The sequence below is a fragment of the Candoia aspera genome, chromosome 7, assembly GCF_035149785.1.
Source record: "Candoia aspera isolate rCanAsp1 chromosome 7, rCanAsp1.hap2, whole genome shotgun sequence".
Taxonomy (NCBI): domain Eukaryota; kingdom Metazoa; phylum Chordata; class Lepidosauria; order Squamata; family Boidae; genus Candoia; species Candoia aspera.
In genome coordinates this window covers 68,405,057-68,428,057 of record NC_086159.1, presented here as the reverse complement: position 1 = coordinate 68,428,057, position 23,001 = coordinate 68,405,057, and the positions used below count along the sequence as shown (strand labels likewise).

Genomic DNA, 23,001 nt, shown 5'->3' with positions numbered 1-23,001 from the left:
TCCTCTTCAGTTCTATGGGATTGTGCCCACCACCCCTGGTCCCCCAACTTCCTTATCACGCCTGGTTGGGTTATTGCCAGCCTTTTCCTGACTATCTATTACTGTCTCCATTTCTAAGCAGAACTAGTACAGTCTATATCTTTCTCCCTTGTCCCCCCTATGTGGCTGAAAGAAAATAAATAATAAATTTCAGCAGGACACATTGAGGATGCAAGCATAGGTACCTGTGGGCGTAATTGGGCATACTTGGATGTCCACAGGTGCAGCAAGAGAGGAGGGCAGATGATGAAACGTGCACAACATCACAGCGCAAACTCTGCCTCATTAATAATGACGTTGCACGCTATTACATAAGGCGTGGAGCTTGCATTGCAATATTGCATTGAACATTTGGTCATTTTGACAAAAATCTCAACTTGTTACAAATGATCCTCTGGGGATAGTGCAGCATCATGGTGCCTATCCCTATCGAAATCATATGTGAACCCAGATGCAGTCTTTGTGGTGTTGTCTGTTGTTTTTAATTTAATAATTTGCTTTCGTAGCAATACAATAAAACCATAAAAAATGGAGCTGCTCATGGCACCTGCCCTACCCATTGTTTTGCTTTGGTGCCATCTACTTTTTGGAATATAATGGAGAGAATTTGGGAGCTTCTGATCAGAGCAAGCAAACAGGAGGGCAAATAGAAAGGGGAGCTTCTGAGTTTGTGGCGTTGATTAGCTCCATTGAAGTTCAGTCCCAGCTAGTGTCAGGCTTCCTGACCAGAGATTGGCAGTAAATCACAGCTCTCTTGATACTTCAAGGCTTTGCTCTACTCCTCTGCTGGCTTGGTTGAAAACCCCCAGACGTAGCTTGTGCCTAGATTAGAATCTTCAGTGCAGACAGGAATGAACTTGTGCACCACATCTGATTGCCCATTGCTTGTGTCAAGATGTAAAAGACTTTTATGCTTTCTGTTTTAAACTTGTGGCCTTTTCCTTCTGCCCTTCTGAAATAATGGACACTTGATGAAGGGCTTCATAGCTTTGAAACTGAGCAGAAGTATGTTTGCATAACAGCCAGCTCTCACCTGGGACCCACTGATTCCTACTTCACCTGCTTCAACCCTTAATGTCAACACTCTGGAAAAAGAAGAGACAGTTGTCAGAAATTCACCTTGGGTATGGCAATACATCTCTCTCTAGAAATGCACACAAGCATGATCTTAATAGCAGAAGATTTAAGAATGGGCTCAGATTAGCTGTTTTGGTAACAATGATGATTAGCTACTGCAGAATCTAGGAATCTAGCCTTATTCATATTGCTGCTCCAGAGCTTCAACCCTACATTTCTTTCTTCTTCCCTTATATGATAAAGGACATTTTGCTACCTGTTTCTTAGCCCAGGACGTTGAGGACATTTGTGGAGTGTTTTGATATAGACTTGTCTGATCTCAGACTCTTTACAACTGGTCTTACTGGTTTCAACCCTCCCAGTTGGGAACTTGCAATCAATGAATGAACAGGAAGGCAAACAGCAACAGGAGTTTTATGAGAGGAAGAATAGGAGGAGAATGCTGATCACCCATCTGCAGATATTAATCGTCAAAGTGAGGTTAGTGACTGTATGAGGAACCAGGGTTCCAGACGCTGTAAAAATATAGGGGCTATATTTTAGGACAAACAGCTTCTAAAGAAGAATGCAAAGTTACCAGCAGTAATGAGTATACAAGCAGAAAGCTGTAACAAGAATTAGTAGGAAAACAGGGAAGAAGGTGCTTTCCATGGAGTGTGGAATGTATGACTAGCTGCTTCTTCTGCACAAGTTACAGGTTTGTGCTTGGTACAGTGAGCACTAGCACCTGGCAAGTCTCTGAAGGTCCTTCTGCCAAGGAAGTGTCATCTACACTGATCTTGTTGTCAGTATGTGGAAAAGCCTATCTCTTGGTATCTGAATCATTCCCTCTTTGTTATATTTTCAAAGAGATGTAAAAATGCAACTCTTCAGGAGGACTCTGGGGGATGAATGAAGACCATACTACTTCCGAAATGTGACACTTTGGGTTGGACAATATAGGATTGTTTTTCACCACTTTCATCTATCTTTATTCTGTAAAAATACGTTAGCCACAGACTTAATTAAAGTGGCAAAGAAGATGAGGCAGATGAACCAATATGTTTATATCCTTGAAACCATGGTGGTTGAACTAGGCTTTTGGTTCTGGATGATTCAACCATTAGAAACACAGACAGGTGGGCATATGGTAGGTGTGCAAATTGCGTGCATGTAAGACTGAACCTGCTAGAAGCTAGAAGGGAGACAATCCTAGATTTAACCTAAATGATAACAGTGATCTGATGTGATATTTAATTGTTGTAAAACCAATAGTAGAGTGACCATAACACCATTACATTTAATATACATGCAACTGGGAAATGCTAGTAGAGTCCAAGACAGTCACATTTGGCTATAAAAGAGTCCCCTGCAAAATGAGGGGACTAATAGAAGAGAGAGAGAGAGATGGAAAGGGAAAGTCAAAAAGGCCAAATCTTTTCATAGTGCCTAGATGTTAAAATCACAAGAATTGATTCACTTCGGATGCATTGCACAATGTAAGAAAGGGTGAACCAACTCCAGGAACCATCCAGCATAGCTTTGCAGAAGCATCCAGAAAGAGTAGAAGAGAAGTTTCTTTCAGAAAATGGAAAACAGTTGCAAGGAGGAGAGCAACAGCAACAACAAAAAGTGTAAACTCTGGCAGAAAAAGTGTAAGGAGATGATAAGAAAAGCAAAGTGAAGGCCGAGGAGGAGGAGAAGGATCCTTTAATTCTATATTTCTATTATCATTATTTGATGAATGTATAACAAAAATTGAATGGAACAATAGGAACTTCTTTGCTGGCTTTCAATATGAATATATGTAAAGTGGTTGGGCAAAGCAAAGAAAGGGGTGACACAGCATAGATAGAGACAGCATAAAGACAGCCTTTATGGACTTACCCAAGAAAGGATTAGAATCTAAGCAAATTGAAGTAACGAAGATATTCTAAGACATCTTGAGAAACTTAGCATTAACCATTCGACAGCTCATGATGTCATCCACTCAAGGATTCTTTCCCACTCAAATGGGAAATTGCTGAACTCTTAGCAAAAATATATAAGCTGTCACTCAGTCAGTGCCAGAGGATTGGTAGGTAGCCAGTATAATGCCATAGTTTAAAAAAGAACCTGGGGAGAATTGCAAAATAATAAACCAGAGAGCTTAACATTTGTTCTAGGCAAATTGGTAGCAACAGTAACCAAAGAAGAAATGGAGGGTCAGACCAGAAAAGGCCTTCCTGAAGAAAAACTGGCATAGAGTCTGCAAAAGTAAATCCCACCTCATCAACCTTCTGGGGTTAATGGACAATGTCGATAGTCACATGGATATAGGCACCTTCTTAAAATACCTGGATATTAAAAAAAAAAGTTTCACCAGGTTCTGCATCCAAGGCTCTTGAGTAAACCTAGCAGTCCTGGGATAAGAGGAGGACTGCTAAGTGGTTAAAAAATGAGAAAGCAAAGAATAGGAATACGTGGGTGATTTTCTCCAAGGAAAAAAGTAGATGCAGAGTCCCTCAAGGATCTCTATTAGGAGTGGTGCATTTTAGGTTGGTCAGACTTAGGTATAAGCAGTGAGATGCCCAGGATTGTGGATGATATGAACTATTTGGGGTGGTAAAAACCTGAAGAGCTTGTGAGCAGCTCCTGAAGGATTTCTTTGAAATGAGTGAACAGTGAATCAAATGGCAAATGCACCACTTTATACTTTCTTAAATTAAAATGCATGTCCAGGCAAAAAAAAAAAGCCTAATTTCACACATGCATGGATGGAATCTAAACTGACTGTCGCTAATCAGGAAAAATACCTTGAGGATGTAGTGGACAGCTGAGTGACAGTGTAGGCTCAGTGTGGCCATTGTGAAAAAGCTAAATTGCATGATAGAGATCATTATGAAAGCAGTTGAAAATAAAATTGCCAGTATTGTTATGCCATTAGACAAGGCTATGGTATTTCTCATTGGTAGCAATGTGTATAGTTCTGGTTGCCACATTTGAAAAAGGATGTAATTGAGCTAGAGAAAGGGCAGAAGAGGAAAATCGAAAAAGTCACAAAACTTGAACCCCTTCCTTTCAAGAAAAGGATATTTTAGCTAGGAAAAAAGATGGTGCTTAGAGTATCAGCTCTCTAAAATGCAAGTATATTCAAAATATTTTTAGATGTTTCTGTATTTTGATTTCTGGCATTCTGGTTTTAGGTGTGGAGGAAATCCATGTGGTATTAGTCTTTGGGGTTACTTCTTCTAGTAAATAAGTACCATGCTGTAACTTTAGTGCAATAAACAAGTGTATAAATAAATAAGTTTATCTTTCGAAAAGGTAGACTAGTGACTCAGTGAATTCAAGACAGTCCCAAGAGTGTCTGGCTGTTTAAGTCAATATTCACATTGTTGAAGTGAATAGAGGTTTGGGGGGGGGAATTGATTTGAATTTCTGATACTGCTGCTGGAAGTGGCACTATTTGTGAAGGGATTTGCACCGTTGATTCACTTCTTTGCAGTCCAGACTGTGCCTAGCAAAGATGAAGAAATGCCAGGGTATGTTTTTCAATGAATTTCTGCAGATTGATCTTGTCTGTGGTTATTTCCGTTCTCTCCAATCACTGGGAATAAGCCTGCTTTGCCTTAACAGAATATTGCAATGCTTTTTCAGCTATCTGTGTCACTCACAGACCTTGAGGAGAGGCAAAACAGCAGCTTTATTACAGCATGTGGCTCTCTGGTCCTGACATTCTGTTTTGAAACACTTCACGTTGGAGGCTAATGGCTGGTGGTTATACCCTTGAATTAAAGCTTATGCGCATAAAAAATGAAGGGAATAACGTTATCAAATATAGGCAAGGAAGGAGGCTTTGGAAGATGGGGGACTGAGGCTTGGACAGATAAAGAGAAATGAAGATCAAAGTGGAATTTTACATTTCAGCTTCTGTTTCCCAAAAAACTCCTAAAGTTACTTGTTTCTGATTCCTTTGAATCCCATTACGTTGTTTTCTTTTCCCCCAAGAAAATAGTTGTTACAGTTGCATCCCAGGCAGGACTTTAAATTTTAGCAGATATCTATGTAGGTGAATTGTGATAACTGTAATTTATTAAAAAACAGGTTCACGTATTTTGGAAAACGGTTCATATATATTTTTCTTTTATTTTGGAAGTTACTAACAAAATCTGTTTTCTTTTGTTCTTTTAGCTCCAGTGATTAACCGGTTCACTAGACGAGCATCAGGTCAGTTTCCTAAATTTAAATGTCTTATCAGTTGATTCCTGAAACATTATTATTTGTCATTTAATATAATGTTCTTATTGTATATAAGAGCGCTAATATTGCCTTCTTTTTATAATGAAATTATGTGTTGCACTTTTTTTTAAAAAAGAGAGAAAATAAAAATCTCTACATTGCAACAAAATCCTATGCATTTTATAAATACAAAGAGGAGACATTCTAAGTGGCATTAAAAGTTTCGAATTTGCTACTATGGATCTAGTTCACGCACACTGTTTGTCTCCTTATGTACACACCTCTGTATAACAAAAATTTATATTCACACATGGGTGCACACACATCCCATTTCCCTTGAGGATGCAGACATAAACCTACTACAACTTTCTTCTGCAGATAATTTGTTATTTATTATTTGGTTCATATCCTGCCTTTTCTTCAGGAGCTCAAGCCAGTGTATGTGGTGTTCCCTCCCCTTATTTTTTCCCCACAACAACTCTTTGAGGTAGGTTGGGCTGAGAAAGAGTGACTGACTTAAAGTCACCCTGTGTCAGCCCCACTAGGTAGACCAGACCAGGAAATCTACTCCTCAGGAAGGCTCAAACTACGTTTATTGAGATTAGCTTAAATAATACTTTTAAACATTTCAAGTCTGATTGAACTGTATCTTCTCCCCTTTCTTATACTCCAGTGAATCAGGGAGGCACCTGTCTGAGCTGATTCTGAATGTTATCTCGTCTCTCAGGACTTACCTTACATATTTCCAACAAGTTCATCGTGTGTGTGTACACACACATTACATTACATTATTTTTGTTAGTCCTAGAGCATGAAAAACTCATCTTTGTTCAGAACATGTTAAGTTCCAAGTAGTAGGTATATAATTTAATGCAGTGTGCATGTCTTTGAAAACCAAATTTTTCCCAATAGTTCTGTCAAGATATTGTATAACATTACTCCCAAAGGACTGCAGGGACGCGGTGGCGCTGCGGGTTAAACAGCTGAGCTGCTGAGCTTGCCGATCAGAAGGTCAGCGGTTTGAATCCGTGTGATGGGGTGAGCTCCCGTTGATAGTCCCAGCTCCTGCCAACCTAGCAGTTCGAAAACATGCCAATGTGAGTAGATTAATAGGTACTGCTTTGGCGGGCAGGTAATGGCGTTGCATGTAGTCATGCCGGCCACATGACCACGGAAGTGTCTACGGACAAACGCTGGCTCTTCGGCTTTGAAACGGAGATGAGCACCGCCCCCTAGAGTCGGACACGACTGGACTCAATGTCAAGGGAAACCTTTACCTTACTCCCAAAGGAATATAAAGAAGAACAGACTATAAGATATGGGTTAAAGTGTCCTCAAATCTCTTGCAACACCATCTTCCTTACTCTCTACACCCAGGGAGCTCCATGGTAGAAGGTGACTTAGAACCCAGGTGTCACTGTTCCTAGTTATCAGCTTAAGCACTACCACACACTGGCTCTCAATTGTCATTCGGCAGTTAACCTCTAGCACAGTGTTTCTTAAACTTGGCAACTTTAAGATGTGTGGACTTCAACTCCCAGAATTCCCTAGCCACACATCTTAAAGTTGCCAAGTTTGAGAAACCCTGCTCTAGCAGTACAAAACTTTCTAACATAGAGGTCAGATTTTTCCTCAATTTTAGATGGAAACCTTGCCACACAACAAATATTAAAGTTTTTGTGTTTGTATTTAAATCATGCAAAACCTTGACCTTGTCATTTTCTGTGAGGTTTGCTATTGAAGACTCCCACTTTGAGTCTAAAAGTGGCATAGCAGACAGCTCTGTGTGGGATTATCTTGAAAGAAAGCTCATATTTTATTTATGTGTGTCATTTAATCACTTTCATCATGGCCTCTAGGTCTTTCTAAAGCAAGCCAATGTAACAGAGCAGTTGGTCAACCAACAATTTTAAGACTACAAACTATTAAAATAATATAATAAACGACATTAAATATTGTCCGAATAATAGCAGCAGATAAACCCATGACCAAAATTCATTACTGTAAAATCATCTAGAAACAGCTTTTGCAGAGGACTTGATACAGAGCCATCTCTTCTTCCTTTGTTCACATTTTTGTACAGCTTGAATTGGGAATGGCATTCATTTTTAAATTACAATGAAGGCAGAGTTTGACCAGAACCAAGTAAATCTTGAGAGATCCAATTTCAAGTTGGAATGGAGAGAGCAATATTCCAAACATTTACTAAATTCTTGGTTGGGACTAATCCACAGGCACCCCCTGAATAGATTTAAAAAAACTAAACAAAAGATTCCCTAATCTGGAACTGAGTCTCTCTCTATCTTCAAAACCTATTACTAGCAGATATTATTCTTGTGATCAAATGTTTTTGATTGTTCTTTTTCTCTATTAGATTCATGTTTAAGGATGGCCTGCTTCATCTTGGCAGAACTACCAATTAAATAGCCAGAGGTTAATTGTAGAAGCACCTGCTGACAATAATATGGGGTATTAATTATTTAGCAGATAATCCAGCCAACATGCTGTGACTATTAACAGTTTTTTTTATTCTACATAGCCATAATTGGGCACAGCAGCTGTGATGGCACAGTTCCACACAAATCAATCCTTGTCACATCTTTATCTTTCACCCAGGATGCTTCCTTTTCAGCAGCACATTGCCAACCTCCCCACCCCTCCAGTGCTTATTAAATTCAGGGGAGTAGAAATGTGGGAGGGGGACAGCAGGAGTTGGTTAGTAGAGAATTGTTTCAAACTCTCTTGTGTCCTGGCTTCCTGGATCCCTCCCTCTCGCAAAGATTTTTCAATGGGTAGCCAAGTCATTCACATACATTAAAAAATGTTGCTGAGTGAAGGACTCAGCTTGATGCTGTCTTCACAAAAATGCCACCTTCTGGTGAAGATGTTTGAGAGATCAAGATGGGAGATGCTTTGTTTTTTCAACTGTGGGCTGAATTATTGACCCTGCTTATGGGGAATGCTGAGTCGGGTCCTTATGATGTTCGGTTTTTGAAATAGGTTAAAAAAAGTCCTAGTTCAGGGCAAGCTTGTTTGGCGTTAGCCAGCCATGTTGGCAGGGTATGTGTCAGAATCTTCAAGATGGCAGGCATGGCATTGTGACGGAAGCTCTCTCCTCTGGCATATGCAGCGACATTGCCTGTATATACAAAAGGGTGGGGCTCACTCACAATGCTGCACTGCCATCTTGCAAACTTTTACCTGTCCCCTGCAGGTGTCTGTGCCATCAGCTATTGTCAAGATATAGTCTGAATCATAGTTTAGATTTATCAGAGGAAGGAGAGGAGGAATGATCATTTATTTATTTATTTATTTATCAATCAATCAATCAATCAAATTTGTCACCGCCCATCTCTGGGCGGTTTACAACAAAATAATAAGAAAACAATAAATATATAATAAAATAAAATAAAATATAATTTATGCTAGAAGAGACCCAGAGGAAATCTAAGTAATGTCATTGCCTGCTTATAGTCTGTTAGCCATGGTTAGGAATTGGAAGTGTTACATGGAAGTTAAGAGTCTGACATTTAACAGTTGCATAAATTGTTTGGTAGATACATAAATTTCTGGTAAACAGGATAATCTACCTAGGTTTCCATCCATGCCTATACAACTGAATCAAGGAAGAATCAGTAATTCATTTAATTAAATAACCTTTGTAGATTTCTCTTCTTGTATCCAGAGGTAAAGATAGAAAAGCATTATCTAATTGTCGTCCTTTTAATGCAATTTTTATTACATTGTCTTGGGAAAATTCTAAATACAGTAGCTGAAGTTGGAGTGATTTAATGAATTACACAGGTTACAAGTGTCAGATCAGACTGGTAAACTGTTAGGGAGGGTGTTTTGTCCTGAGAATAATAGTCCAGGTCACTTAGCATGATGATACCTCAAGACGTATTCCTGTAGTGAAAGTTGAAAAGATATCTTGATTGCTTTAGTCTCATATGTCTCACTCTGCAGGTGAGAAAGGATGTAGGGGTATCTGCAGGAGAGGTAAAAAAGATCAAGATGGTGGCCACATGATTGAAGCCTCATCCCTCTTTTATTCTCAGGGCACATAAAAAGGAGGCGGGGCTTCAATTGCATGGCTGTGCCAGCCACATTGATTTTTTTTGCCTCCTTGGCAGGTGCCCTAAAGGATTGGAATACCTTGCATTTCTCCTTGAAATGTGCTAATGGCAGTAAATGAAATCTTGCACAGCCAGAAGAGCCTCTTTCTCTTTCCTCTTCTATTTATCTAGTGGAAATTAAGGGGAAAAAATCTAACCAGGATGAGAGCTAACAGCTTTTCAGGAAAAGCATTGAAAGCAAAACAAACATGAAATGGAAGCCAGAATTTCTAATTTGATGAATATGGCTGCTATTTGTCATCAGCATTAAATTTGTAAGTACGCCACAGCAGTGTTCAGCAATTTGTTTCATCAGTGTTGAAATGCTATTAGGTTATAACCGTTGGAACACCTGCCTGCCCTGGTAAATATTTGCATTTATTTAGATAATCAGCTAAAACCTGCAAGGGTGAACTGTTGCAACAAACTGACACTTGAGTTTCTATATTTTAATGTGTATCATTTCAGTATGACCCAGAGGGTTGTGCCAAAAGAATTTTTTTGTGTATAGTACCTCCAACTACACTTATACTGTAGAAACAGAAGCACTTGCTTCTTACGTATTTTGGGCTACTCGTATTATTTTTGATCAGAAGTATGTTTTAAACATGTAAAAAAATCATTTCTCCACCTCTGAACATCTTTTAGGGAACAGGTTGCATAAACTGGACTATAATTCAGAAATTAGCCCATGTGTAGTATCTGGAAGTCCCCAGCTTCTAGATTAAAGAGATTTAGGTAATAGAAGAGCTGGGAAAATGAATCCTTTCCAGGAAATAGGGAATGCTCAAAAAAGTCAAGATGGCCACAAAAGTGTGATCAAAGCCCCACCTGTTTTTTATGTGCATTGATCACACTGTTGTGACCACCATTTTGACTTTTTTGATCACACCCTGCTGAGACCCCTGCTGGGAGAGCAGCAGTCATTAATAGCAGAGATTGTTGTGGTATAGATCCATCAATGATCTTATTTACTTCAAGGCAGGAATAGTTCGTTTCAGCAGGTGTCCATATGTACCATAAAATTATTTGGATTGTGGGGTTTTTTGGTGCTGGAGTAGAGGAATCTGAGAACATATGGTAGAAGATGAACTGAAATAGTGTTAATATCTCAAAGAGTTTAATGTACTGAGTAAAGCAAAGAACAATTAATATTCAGCAATAGGGAGAATGCATGAGGGTAATTTAAGTGGGACTTTTCAAATTAGGTAAAATATATTCTGTACAGAAATAGAGTTTTATCTCTAGAGAAAGGATGTAACATGCTTGTATGACACGAACAAAAAAAAATGAAGCAAGTATTTTGAAAATAAATAAATCTTTTACGTCTATAGGATCTTTCTTGGCATAAACGCTTGGCCCAAGCTGCCCAGCCCTTTTCACTGGTAACTACTTCCATCCAAGTACCAGATATTTTTAACAAACAGGGATTTTGGGCTGGGAACATCTCCAAGGAGAATGAATGGGAGCACCAGCAGTGTTTCAGCTGTGTTTTTGTATTAGTTCCTTTCTTCTAATAGAAAAGGCAGAACCACACAAACCCGCTGCTTGCTGTAGCTTCATTAAACATTTGTTACGAGATGAGAACAAGTGCTGGGTGTTCCTAGGGTTACCAGACATCCAGCAAGGAGAGGACATGTCCTTTTTCTCCCCATGTCCTCTGTCTGGCAGGCATAGCCTTAACGTCAAATATTGTCTGGTTTTTTCAGTGTCTTGGTTTTTTTTGTGGGGGGGAGACTATTTTCACAACAATAGTCATTCAGACTTTTGTATATTGTGATTTTGTGCCCTTGGCAGTCGACAGATTTGACAGCCTAGATTTACATTATTTAATTTATTTCCTGATTCTAGCAATCGGCTTCAATCCAGCCCCTTCAAATCTATGATCACTGTAGTCTGAAGACCAATGACTCACCATACGTTTCTGTGGTGAAATTTGAAAAGCATGTGGTCGCGGATTCTATATTATTGCTAGCATATGTTCTTGAAAATAAAAATTTGTTGGAAAAATACTGTGATTGAAAAACCTGTCTTTCTGATGCTGGAAAAAGTAATTTCATATACATGTAGGCCTAAGTACATTTTTTCCCCAGTTTTTCACTGTAATTTTTGTCCTGGATGCCAAGAAACTTAAACAGTGTGTCCTCCTTCTCCCCATTTGTCCTCCTTTCCAATTGTCTGTAACCTCCTTTGCCTGTTCAGATATCTGGTAACCCTAGGTGTGCGCCAATAATAAGCCCAGCTCCTTTTTTTTATTGTAGTCTTTCTGTCCAAGATTTTCAGCTAATGTTTCAGACACATGCTATGATCACCTCTTAATACAGAGGTGGCCAAACCTATTGGTATGCCTCCACTTGTTTCCAGAGAATCCCAGTTTGCCATGAAATAAGTGGAAACTGACTCAAGTAAGTGGCATCCACCATTCTTTATTCCATAGAGCAGACTCTTTGTTTTTGATGTATGACTTGATATATTGTTGTAAATAATAAAACAAATGAAAGTGGTGTGGACATACTTATTGGTACTCCTAATCTAATATTTTGTAGAACACCCTTTTGAGGCAACAACTGCAATCAGGTGCTTTCTGTAGCTCTGAAGAAGACTTCTACGCTTCTCAACTGACCATTTGTCCTGCTCTTCTTGAGCAAGGACAAATACTCCAGTTGGCTTAGCCTTGATGGCTCTTCCCACAGATGCTCTACTGGATTCAGATCAGGACTCCTAGCAGGCCACTTCTGAACAGTCCAAGGTTTGCTCTTCAACCATTCTTGGCTCTCTTAGATGTACGTTTTGGATCATTATCCTGCTGGAAGACCCAACCTGTGACTGAGACAGAGGTTTCTAACACTGGGCACTATGTTTTGCTCCAGAATGCCTTGAGAATCTTCTGATTTCATTTTGCCCTGCACAGATTCAAGGCACCCGGTGCTGGAGGCAGCAAGGCAACCCCATAACTTTATGGAGCTTCCTCTGTGTTTCACAGTAGGGATGGTGTTCTTTTCTTTGAAAAGTATCATTTTTTTCTTCTGTGAACATAGAGTTGCTGCAACATACAAAAAACTTCTAATTTTATTTCATCTGTCCAAAGGACATTTTCCCAGAATGGGATTTTTTGGGAAAAAGTAGAGGAGGACCAATACTTTTGGCCACATATGTATGCCTGGGAAAGTGTTGCCTTGTTATATGGGGGAGCAGAATTACTCCCCCACCCCCGGAAGACATTTTGGACTATTGTCCACACACAAGTCATATATTTGAGATTTATTACAAATAAAAGTCATGTTTTCCTTGTAAACAGTTCAGTTTCCTTTTTCTTCCTCTGGCTTAAGTCCTTTATTGGCATAATAGAAAAGAGGCTAATATGAAAAATTGTGTTTCTTGAAACCTGATGGTTGACATGATCATTGGTGCAGACAGAGAACACAAGAAATTCAATAGAAATCTGTTAATTTTCAAACTTTGGCTCTGATTCAGAACACCTGGAAATTGTAAAATTTCATTTATAGACACATCTTGGAAGAGCTTCACGGGGCAGTGAGAAAATGAAGGGAAAAACACACGTGAGAAAGAGCAGGACATCTGTATGTCCCTCCTCCCTTAATACAGCACCCTGCAATTTGTTTCAGAACTTTTGTCTTTTTTATCAAATAAAAATAGTCATGAGTGGTTTAATTAGATACAGCTACACCCAATTCCAAGTGAAGCCCTTCATGCATATAGCACCTTGTCACCTCATAATACAGCTTTTCATTAGGTTTTCAGGACACGCACCTAATCAGTGTCATATTTCACAAGTATCATCAGATATGTGGTCATGCTGTTTTAGTGGATTTCTGCACTGGCCAGATGATCTCTCTCTCATCTGTTCCATTATGATTCTGTGATTCATCTTTCTCCGTGCAGGGAGGTTGATCCTCTTGTAAGATACTCCTAAATTCCTTGAAAGTTTTTTATCTTTTAGATAAGCAGTGTTTATTCTTCACAATATAGAGTTAATTTGAAATAGCTTAGATCTTTCGTATGAATATTTCTTCCATTTGATTAACAAGTTGCGTAAATCGTTGGCATTTCCTTGTTTTTTGCAAGGAGCAAGCCATCAAGTTACTATAGTAACAAATTACTCTGGCAGAGTCAGAAGGTCAAACTTAAGTATCCTTAGTTTTCGGTGTGAAAAGATGACCATATAAGGTAAAGCTTTTAATTGCCCTGGAGAGGTATTTGCCTGGGCTTGTTAGTTTCGGTTTTCCTTTCTGTCTGCCTTCCTCCCAGTCCTCTCTGAGCATGTGTGAATGCACAAGCTTGTAAATACGTTTTTGTGCTTTCTGTAAATACATTTATTTTTATAGAAATGCCTGGTGTGTGATTTTTCTGATCTCTCGGGCCAAATGCTTTCCAGCACTCTGCCACATAAATTGCTACAAATTTGCCCACATTGGGGATAATGCACGTTCTGCAGTTAAAAAAAAGATAACTCTACTGAAAGAATGCTGTGAACCAGTCCTGAAATGAAAAATATTCCCTTAGAGCAGCCTTTCTCAACTTTTTGACCCTGGAGGAACCCTTGAAATATTTTTCAGGCCTCGGGGAACCCCTGCACATTCAGGCTCAAATATAGGCCAAAAGTTACAAAATTATTATATTTGTTTCATGCGTAGGCCTGCATATATGCATTAACAGTGTTCTTAAACTAAAAATAATGAAACATACCTCTTTAATGTGAAGTTGCACAAATTTGAAATAATTTTTTAAATAAATTGTGATCTTCCAGGGAACCCCTAGTGACCCCTTGTGGAACTCTAGGGTTCCATGGAACCCTGGTTGAGAAACCCTGCCGTAGAGATTCTGGAAACATGAATTAAAATGGGAAGGCTGGTTAGTCTTAGGTGGAGGTATAGTGCTAAGCCAGTTTTCCCCAATAGGATACATTTCATATATTCTGGACCAAAACTTGTATTGTGGTGAAACAGCAGGTCAGTGACAATGTTTGTTGGGACTCCTGGGCTGTAGTTCAACTTACCTTGAAGCTGTCACAATGGAGAACACTGTGTTTTGCCATGATTAAGGGGAAGAGATGGGAATAAATCAGAATTTTGCTGCTAATCAGTAAACCAAGTTCAGCACCTGTACACTGAATATGATAGGGCAGAGAGTACATACTTTGTGGAAAACAAATAATTTTCCTTGATTAATCCTCGTGGCATCTTCTAGTTCCCATTCTTATATTCATGTTCACTTGAATATAGTAACCTCTTGATTAGCTGATAAAAAGTTTTACATCAGCAGAAACAAAAAGTATTTGTCTTCAGTACAAACCAACCAAGGATTAACTATGGCAGGAGTCCCCAAACTCTTCAGCTCATCGACCCCTTCATCAAGTTTCAGATTGTTCATCGACCCCCAAATATTTATTATATGAAAATAATTTAATAAATACTACTTTAATAGTACTATGAATAACAACAAGAACAGCAGCAGCAATGATGGATAGTCTCATCAACCCTATTCACCTTTTCTCTACTTTTTGGCAAACAAATTATATTTTCTTAGTGTGAAGCTGGGGCAGAAGCAAGCCAAGAGCTCCTTAATGTACAGATGGCTGCTATGCTATCTCTGTTCCTTACAAACACAGGTGTGGTCTTGGAATTAGCTTCAGGATAAGATGTTCATTGCCTTACAGCAAAGGCCAAAAGAGCCCTGGATTGTTTGTTTGTTTGCTTGCTTGTTTGATTATATGCCATCAAGTTGGTGTCTTGACTCTTTGCAGCCAGATACTGTAAATAGACGACCTTTTCCAAGGCCTTCATGGCTGCTCCACCAAGTGCTGGTCTGTGGTGTATTTCTTGACCTCAGATTCCTTTACAGTTGATGGTTGATTCTAAAGGCAGAAGCTATTCACTCCTTCAATCTCTTCATTGTCAATTCTAAGGCTGGTTACTGTACCTGTTGTTATTCTGTTGTTAGTCCCATTTTTTCATGGTGCTCCTTGATTTTCATTAGCAAGGTTACAGATCATTTGCATTTTAGTGTATTGTCACTAGCCTAGAGCAGGCTATTGATGTTTCTTCCTCCAGTTTTGAAACCATGTTCATCTCCTTCTAATCTAGCCTCAGTATATATTCAGCATATCAGTTGAAGACTGAGAGTATACAACCTCGTCTCATTGTCAACCAAAAGCCAGTCTGCTTTGCCATGTTCTATCTGAACTGTGACTTCCTATTCTGGTATGGGTTTAGCATGAGCGTAGTGCTCTAGGATTCTCATTTTCCTAAGCACATTCCCTAACTAGATATGGTCAATACAATCAAAGGCCTTTCTATAATCAGTAAAGTATATATTGACTTCTTTTTGATTGTCTTTCTCAGTTATGCAGCATGCATCAGCAATAATGTCTCTTGCCCTTCAGCCCTTTCTAAGTCCAGCATGAACATCTGGCATCTCTTTTTCCATGTGGAGCTCTAATTTGTGTTGGATAATCCTAAGTATTATTTTGTTATCTTGTAAAATTTAGAATATTGTGCTATAGGTTGCATGTTCTGTAAATCTGGTTATAAGTATGAATTTTTGGTCAGAAGGCAGGATTGGTTCCAACTAGATCCTTCCAAGATATGATTTGTCATGTATTAAGGGCTGGTTCTGTCATAAAGTTTAGGAAATTAATGCTCTATGAAGGATGCCAATTTCGTTCCTTCCATTCTTTGTAAGGTAAAGTTGTAGTATGTCTATTTCCTTATCAAACATTGGGGAAAAAAACAAGTTTATGAAATAGCAGAGAAACCAGATACTTGTAATAAATGTGTTTATTGCTCCTGATACCCCTTGTGCTTTGGGTACTGCTTAGAAGCCTCAATTGGTATTTTAGATTCCTTATGCTAGCTGAAAATACCATGGACTGCCAGAAGAACAAACAAATCGGTTTTAGAAGAAATACAACCAGAATGTTCCCTAGGGGTGAAGATAACTAGGCTTAGACTCTCATACTTTGGGCACATCGTCAGGAAAGACCGATCGCTTGAAAAGGACATCAGGTTTGGTAAAGTTTGAATAATTTAAAAAAAGCATGACTGCTGTTTTACAGGCTCTACAGTACTGAAAATCAATTTAACAAAACTTAATTTTTTAAAAATCTCTCTGGTGGCTTCTGTTTATGTGGGTAATAAGGGAATGATGTCATAGTTTGCCCATAGTTTGCTGACGATGTGCCCAAAGTATGAGAGTGGGATCAATGGGATCAATTAAAGAAAATTTAAGGGCCTGTGTTATTTTCCCCCCTCTAACAATATTCATGGAAGGTTTATTAAAGATGTAGTTGGAGATGCTCTTGCGTTCATTGCTCCCACACGAGGCACAAAAGCCATTGGGATGCAAAGTGCCTTTTATATACTAGCAGGAATATTCTCTGGACAAGGGTTACACATCACATCAAGTTTCACATGTTCTAGAAACCTCTTGGTTGGTTGGAATTCTGCAGTCTGTACAGAGTTGCCTTGATAGATGATTTGGGAACTTCACATGGTCCAAAATACAGCTACCAGTTTCCTAGTTGGAGCTGGCCAATATAATTGTGCCACCCCAGGGCTTCACCAGCTGCCATGGTTGTTGGTCAGTTTTGGGCCTGGTTTAAGGTTTCAGTGGTGATTTAACAGTCACAAATAACTGAGTCTACATTATCTCAAGGAACACCTTATAGCAGTGGAGTCCTTGGTGCTCTCTGAGCCTTGCTGTTTTCTTGCAGAGGTTTCATTGCCAGACTAGGCAATATCTTCAGTGCCAAATGTTGCCTAGTCTGGCAATGAAACGTCTGCAAGAAAACAGCAAGGCTCAGAGAGCACCAAGGACTCCACAGTTCAACCCTGAGCTACAAATATTCGCTTCGATTGGTACCTTATAGCAGTGTTTTTCAACCAGTCCACACATCTTAAAGTTGTCCAGGTTGAAAAACATTGCCTCATAGTATAGTGTCATTAAATCATAGAATTGGAAGATGATGTTTAGCCATTATTTTATTTATTCATCAAATTTGTCACCACCCATCTCCTCCCACCAGAGGGACTCTGAGTGGTTTACAATAAAAAGTAGCCAATTAAAACAATAAGCATAAAATATAAATACAATATATAAAAATATAATTACTGTTAATAAATAAATATAAAAATAAGAAAATCCAAGTGGCAGAAAGGTCTAATTCAGTCCATGTGTGTGAGGAGCACTCTAAGGCACTAGCCATCCCTATGTGTAACTATTCTCCCCCCACCCCAAGCAAGGTGGCAGAGCCAAGTCTTCAGGTTCCTCCAGAAGGCCAGGAGCGATGGGGCCAACCTCACTTCTGGGGGCAGAATGTTCCAGAGGGTGGGAGCTATGGCAGAGAAGGCCTGGTTCCTGGACCCCGCCAGTCGGACTTCTCTTACCAATGGGGTCCACAACATGCCCTCTCTGCATGATCGGGTGGGACGGGTTGATGTAATGGGAAGAGGCAGTCCCTCAGGTAGCCTGGCCCATGCCATGTAGGGCTTTAAAGGTGATAACCAACACCTTGAATTGGACCCAGAAGCAAACTGGGCCCAATTCAAGGTGTTATATAAGCACCTTATGTAAACCAAGGCAGCTCACATAGTAGGGGTGTTATATGTGCTGATCTAGGGGCACCAAAGATAGCCTGCGTGGCTGCATTCTGGACCAGCTTCTGGATACTTTTCAAGGGTAGCCCCATGTAGAGCACATTGCAGTAGTCTATACTGGAGATAACAAGGGCATGAATGACTGTTTGAAGGGCTTCCCAATCGAGGAAAGGGCGTAACTGGCACACAACACAAAGCTGCACAAAGGCCCTCCTGGCCATGGCTGCCACTGCTGTTCGAGCAGGAGCCGTGAGTACAGGAGGACCCCCAGGTTACGCACAGGGTCTGTCTGGGGCAGTGCGAACCCATCCAGAACCAAAGATGACAAAGTCCCAGCTACGGAAGAGCCATTAACCCACAGCCACTCCATCTTACCATGGTTCAGCTGAAGCCTGTTGTTCCTCATCCAGACCCCTACAGCCCCCAGGCACCGAGAGAGGGCAGTCACAGCATTACTTACCTCACCCGAGACAGAGATGTACAATTGAGTATTTGTCTCATATATATTTATATTTATATTTATATTTATATTTATATTTATATTTATATATTTTCAAATTTCCATCACCGCCCATCTCCCCTGAAAAGGGGACTCTGGGCAGTTTACAGTCAGAATTAAAACACATAAATTACAATATAAATAACACTATAAAAATAAAATAAATATAAAATATAAAATCCAGCAGCGCAGATCTTGTTTGTTGGGGAGAGATCTATAATAGCCACCCCCAAGATGAACTGGTGCCCCTCCCACCCCAAGCGAGGCGGCAGAACCAGGTTTTTAGGTTCTTCCGGAAGTCTGGAATTAACATTTATTCTGCTATGATTCATTTACTTTAACCTAGATTTCTGAGGCAGAGTAGAAATTTTTAGCGTAGAGTGCAACTCCTTTTCTTTTTTTTTTGCTTCTGTTCCTTTTGAACAAATTATATCCTTAAACCAACGGAATCATCCTTACAGATTTCTGCTATACTTACAAAATTATATTTGCTTTACTCTACTAGGAGTTCAAGCACATCTTGTTTGTTTTTGAGCAGTAGCATATAGACATCAGGGTCAAGAAATTCATGAGTGAATGTTCCTCCTGCTTTTAATTGAATTTTTAAGTAAGTGTCATTACAGCAACACTCCATTGCCCTTCTGTAGTGTATAAGTCTTTGGCCACATCCACAAGGCCATGTTCCCCTCCCTTCCCAGAACCTGCAGGAAATCATGCCATCCTAAATCTGTCACCACAGGATGCCATCATCGGCACTCCGAATGGCTGCTGTCCGTATAGTTTTAATGTGCAGCTTTCTAAGAACAGTGATCAATGGTTCCCTTGGCTGAACTTCCATCCTCACCCAACATCTTCCACCCAACATAAAAAGCTGCCTCCGCTTGGCATGTGTGATGCTCTGGTGACTCCATGCGTGGCAATAATTTCAATTATTCCTTGGTGTAATGATTGCCCAGCCCAAATACTCAGACTCACAAGAGGTTGCTAAATGAAATCTGATTTATTCAGGTGCTTAAGACAAATACAGAGAAAGCTGAGAATGAGCAAAAGCGCGCCAAATACAAACTTAAAACCCTCGGTGCAAACGTACCCCGCCTCCCTACCAGCAGCACCGCCCGTCCCAGGTGCTGGCAACCGTCAGAACTGCTAGCCTGGGAAAGTAACCTTGAACACAAAAGATAACCCAAATACATTCCAAAAGCAGAGCCAAGAGATAAACCCCTCTCATCCTCCCGTGAAAGATGAAACACGCATCCAGCTAATGACATGCGAAACGTTACGATGTATCAAAGACATTGAAATGGCGAACATGACACTTGGACAAATAAAACAACAATTTCCTTGGAAATATTATAATTTAGAATAATTATCCTTGTGGCTTTGGTTTTAACCAATACATTTCTGTACTACTAATTTAATTAATGTGATTATTGTAAGCATAATCAATAGGTCCCCTTTCTTCACTGTGGGTTAGATCTAAGTTAAGTTAGATGTACTTCATCCCCATTGAAATCTTTGCTCTTCAATGTAGTTAATATATGGCTAGCTTATTCCATTGATTTCAGTGGAACCTAACTGGAATTAACCTGTAGCATCGTTCTTAATGTGACTGTATAGAAAATGCCAGATTTGCAGCAGGGTTTACTCTCAGGGAACTGGATTGAATCCAATTGTGCTTGGATTCCACCCAGTCAACTTTATTAAAATAAAATCAAGCAACTAATTTGTATAAGAAACTTACATAGAAAAGTATAGAAAGATTCCCTGCATTTCAGTGCTCATGTTAAACTCACCTGTTAAATTCACTAGCATGATCCTCTCCAAAGAATTTACTATTTGCATTTGTATTTAATGTTGTACAAATGATGACATTCTTTTTAACTCGATTGCTTTCCCCATATTTCTAGCCTGATGACTCTTCTGCTTATGTAAGTGATTTCATGCATTATTTATTGGACATTGAAATTACTTTAATTTTTCTTTCCACTAAGAAGATTATTTACAGTATGAATAACATTACCTTTCGTCTGACCTTACAGCCATTTATTTCCATCTTCGTTTGCTTCTAAAGTAATCTGATTTCCATTTGTTCTTGCAGAGTAGATGTATTGTATTACCTTGACTGATATAGTTGTTTCTGAATTTCACTTTATACAAGAAGTCTAATGGCCTTAAGAAGTCCATTCTCCACCCTCCTGGTCCTCAAGATTAGGTACCATTTGTAAACATGCGCTCAGTTATACATCTGTTTGGTTGATGATATATTATGTTTTCAGACTGTTTTCAAATGCTTACATTTTCTGAACTGAGGTGGGTGACGACAGAAAAGAGATCTTTTGCATCAGGGCAACCATCATTGGCCATCCTTCCTGGCAAGGCAAAGTTGCTCTTATCTATTGAAGCTTTCCAATACCAAATACGAACAAGGTTTTATTCTGTACCTTCTGTTCTGTACTTTTGAGTTATTTTTTTGGCACACTTCCTGCTGATTTGACCCAAGGAAAGCTTAGAGATTTTAAATAAATAAAAGAAGCCATCTTATCTTCTTTTATAAATATTGCAAGAGTAGGGTACATGATGTCTCTAAAACCAAGGTTACTTTAGGGATGATGAATCTTTGAATTTTGGTTTTGCTATATTTTATTTCATACATTATTTTATGTCATTTGTTCTGTTTCCACCCTTAAGAATAAATTATTATACCTGCATAAACATACAATTACATTTTTAGGATTGTTTTTTGTCCAATGTGCACATCTTTATGTGCAATTTCCTTGTTATTAGATGCAGTTGGGGACGGGGGAGAACCATAATCCCAAATTTGGAAACAAGCGTTACCAAGAGTTTCACTCACATATTGATTGGGAAGTGCAGTCTAAGTGAATTCACATCAATGCCACACAAAGAATTTTCAAGTTCTTTTTCAGGCAAAGAACTTACTGAAAGATGCTTTTCTGAAATAATGAATATTCAGATTCTTGTTTGCCTGGACCCTCAATGTGATCTACCAAGAAAGCGTTGAATTTGAATTCAGGCAGAAGCTTATGTCTGGAAGGATTAAAGCTGGTTTTTTTCCCACAGAGAAATCCGTTTTGCCAACTTAGGGACAAAGGCAGACACCACCAAGGCTGAGAAGTGAGCTGTTACATAGCTGTCAGCTTGAAAAGCAGAAGGAAAAAATCGACAGTTACAACCTGAGGATTAACATATAAAGGGGACAGCATTATTGGGTCCTGTTAAACTGAGAACTTTTTTGTATGCAAGGCTTCCTTACTCTCTGGAAAAAATGTACTTACCTATCCTTCTTATGGCTTCTTGTGAATTCATAGAGGAATAGTCTGAACAGTATCTTGGCTTTGTCGTGAATTCCCATAGTTGCCTTGGGCGTAAGAATCATACAGTCTCAAATATTAGGTTAAAATTGAAGGAAGCCTAACTTTCAAGACTTTCGTAGGGATGAATGAAGTGAATGTTTCCTTATCTGTAAGCTAATAGAAGACATTGATTAAGCAGACACCTGGTTCTAATGATTAACAGAAAAATATAATGAAGCTTGGTGGTAATGCTGAGAAATTCGTTTTTCTTTAATATACATTAAGGAGGGCTTATGTTCAAGAATAAAAAACACCATTTATGAATCCCTACGTGTAAAAGCAATACTTCTGCTTACACTCAAATATTTGAATAAGCAGAAGTATAGCATTTCTGTAGCAAGGAACTCAGTTGAATAAACTGAGATTGTCTTAATTTAGGGCTTTCCAAATTGATACGAAACATGTTCTGTGTGGAAAATTATTGGCTGAACTTTTATGTTATGATATATATGCAGTCAGCTACCAGATGTGAGATGTAAGCAAAAAGTGACAATTTGGAATAAATACACAGGCACAGTTCATAAAACATTAACTTTGGGACAGCTTTCAAACTATGAAAATGGCTATAATTTGACAAGCAAATAATTAGTAAGAATGAACCATGATGATTTCAAAGAGAACAATATCTTTTCAATTAATTAGTTTAAATCTTTTCATTAAAAAACTGTCACTGATCCATCCAGCAGCATTGTATTATTATTTTTAAATGGAAGGTATTTTTATTAGTTAAAAAAATAGCAGATGTAGTTGAATATAAACAAGGGAATTAGTATTCCTAAATGTAAAGTGTGTGTTTTCTTCACTGTTGTTATTTATATGTGGAACGATGTGCAAATTTTATTAGTTACTTGAAATCCTTTCAGTCCATTAACTAATTTTTTTAACTGTGTGTGAGCTTTGTCACAAAGAAATGCTGCAGTATTAATTTACAGTTATGTGGGCCCTCTTCTCAGTGATGTAAAATGAACAAGTGGAGAAGAGAAGGTCTGTGTGCCGGCTTCTTTCCATCTTCAAATTAAGAAAATAATTTGATAAAATTAGACCTTGTTGAATTACTCTTCTCTAGGGAGACGTCTGGATGTA

General features: G+C 38.9%; 1 protein-coding gene across 1 annotated transcript in view; it reads left to right on the top strand.

The window, feature by feature from the left end:
- PRKAR2B (protein kinase cAMP-dependent type II regulatory subunit beta) overlaps nt 1-23,001 on the top strand; it is a 62,647-nt gene that overhangs the window by 17,110 nt on the left and 22,536 nt on the right. The window contains exon 2 of the mRNA XM_063307998.1: nt 5,269-5,304. Within this exon, the coding sequence (XP_063164068.1) occupies nt 5,269-5,304 (36 nt within the window). The remainder of the gene's footprint in view (nt 1-5,268; nt 5,305-23,001) is intronic.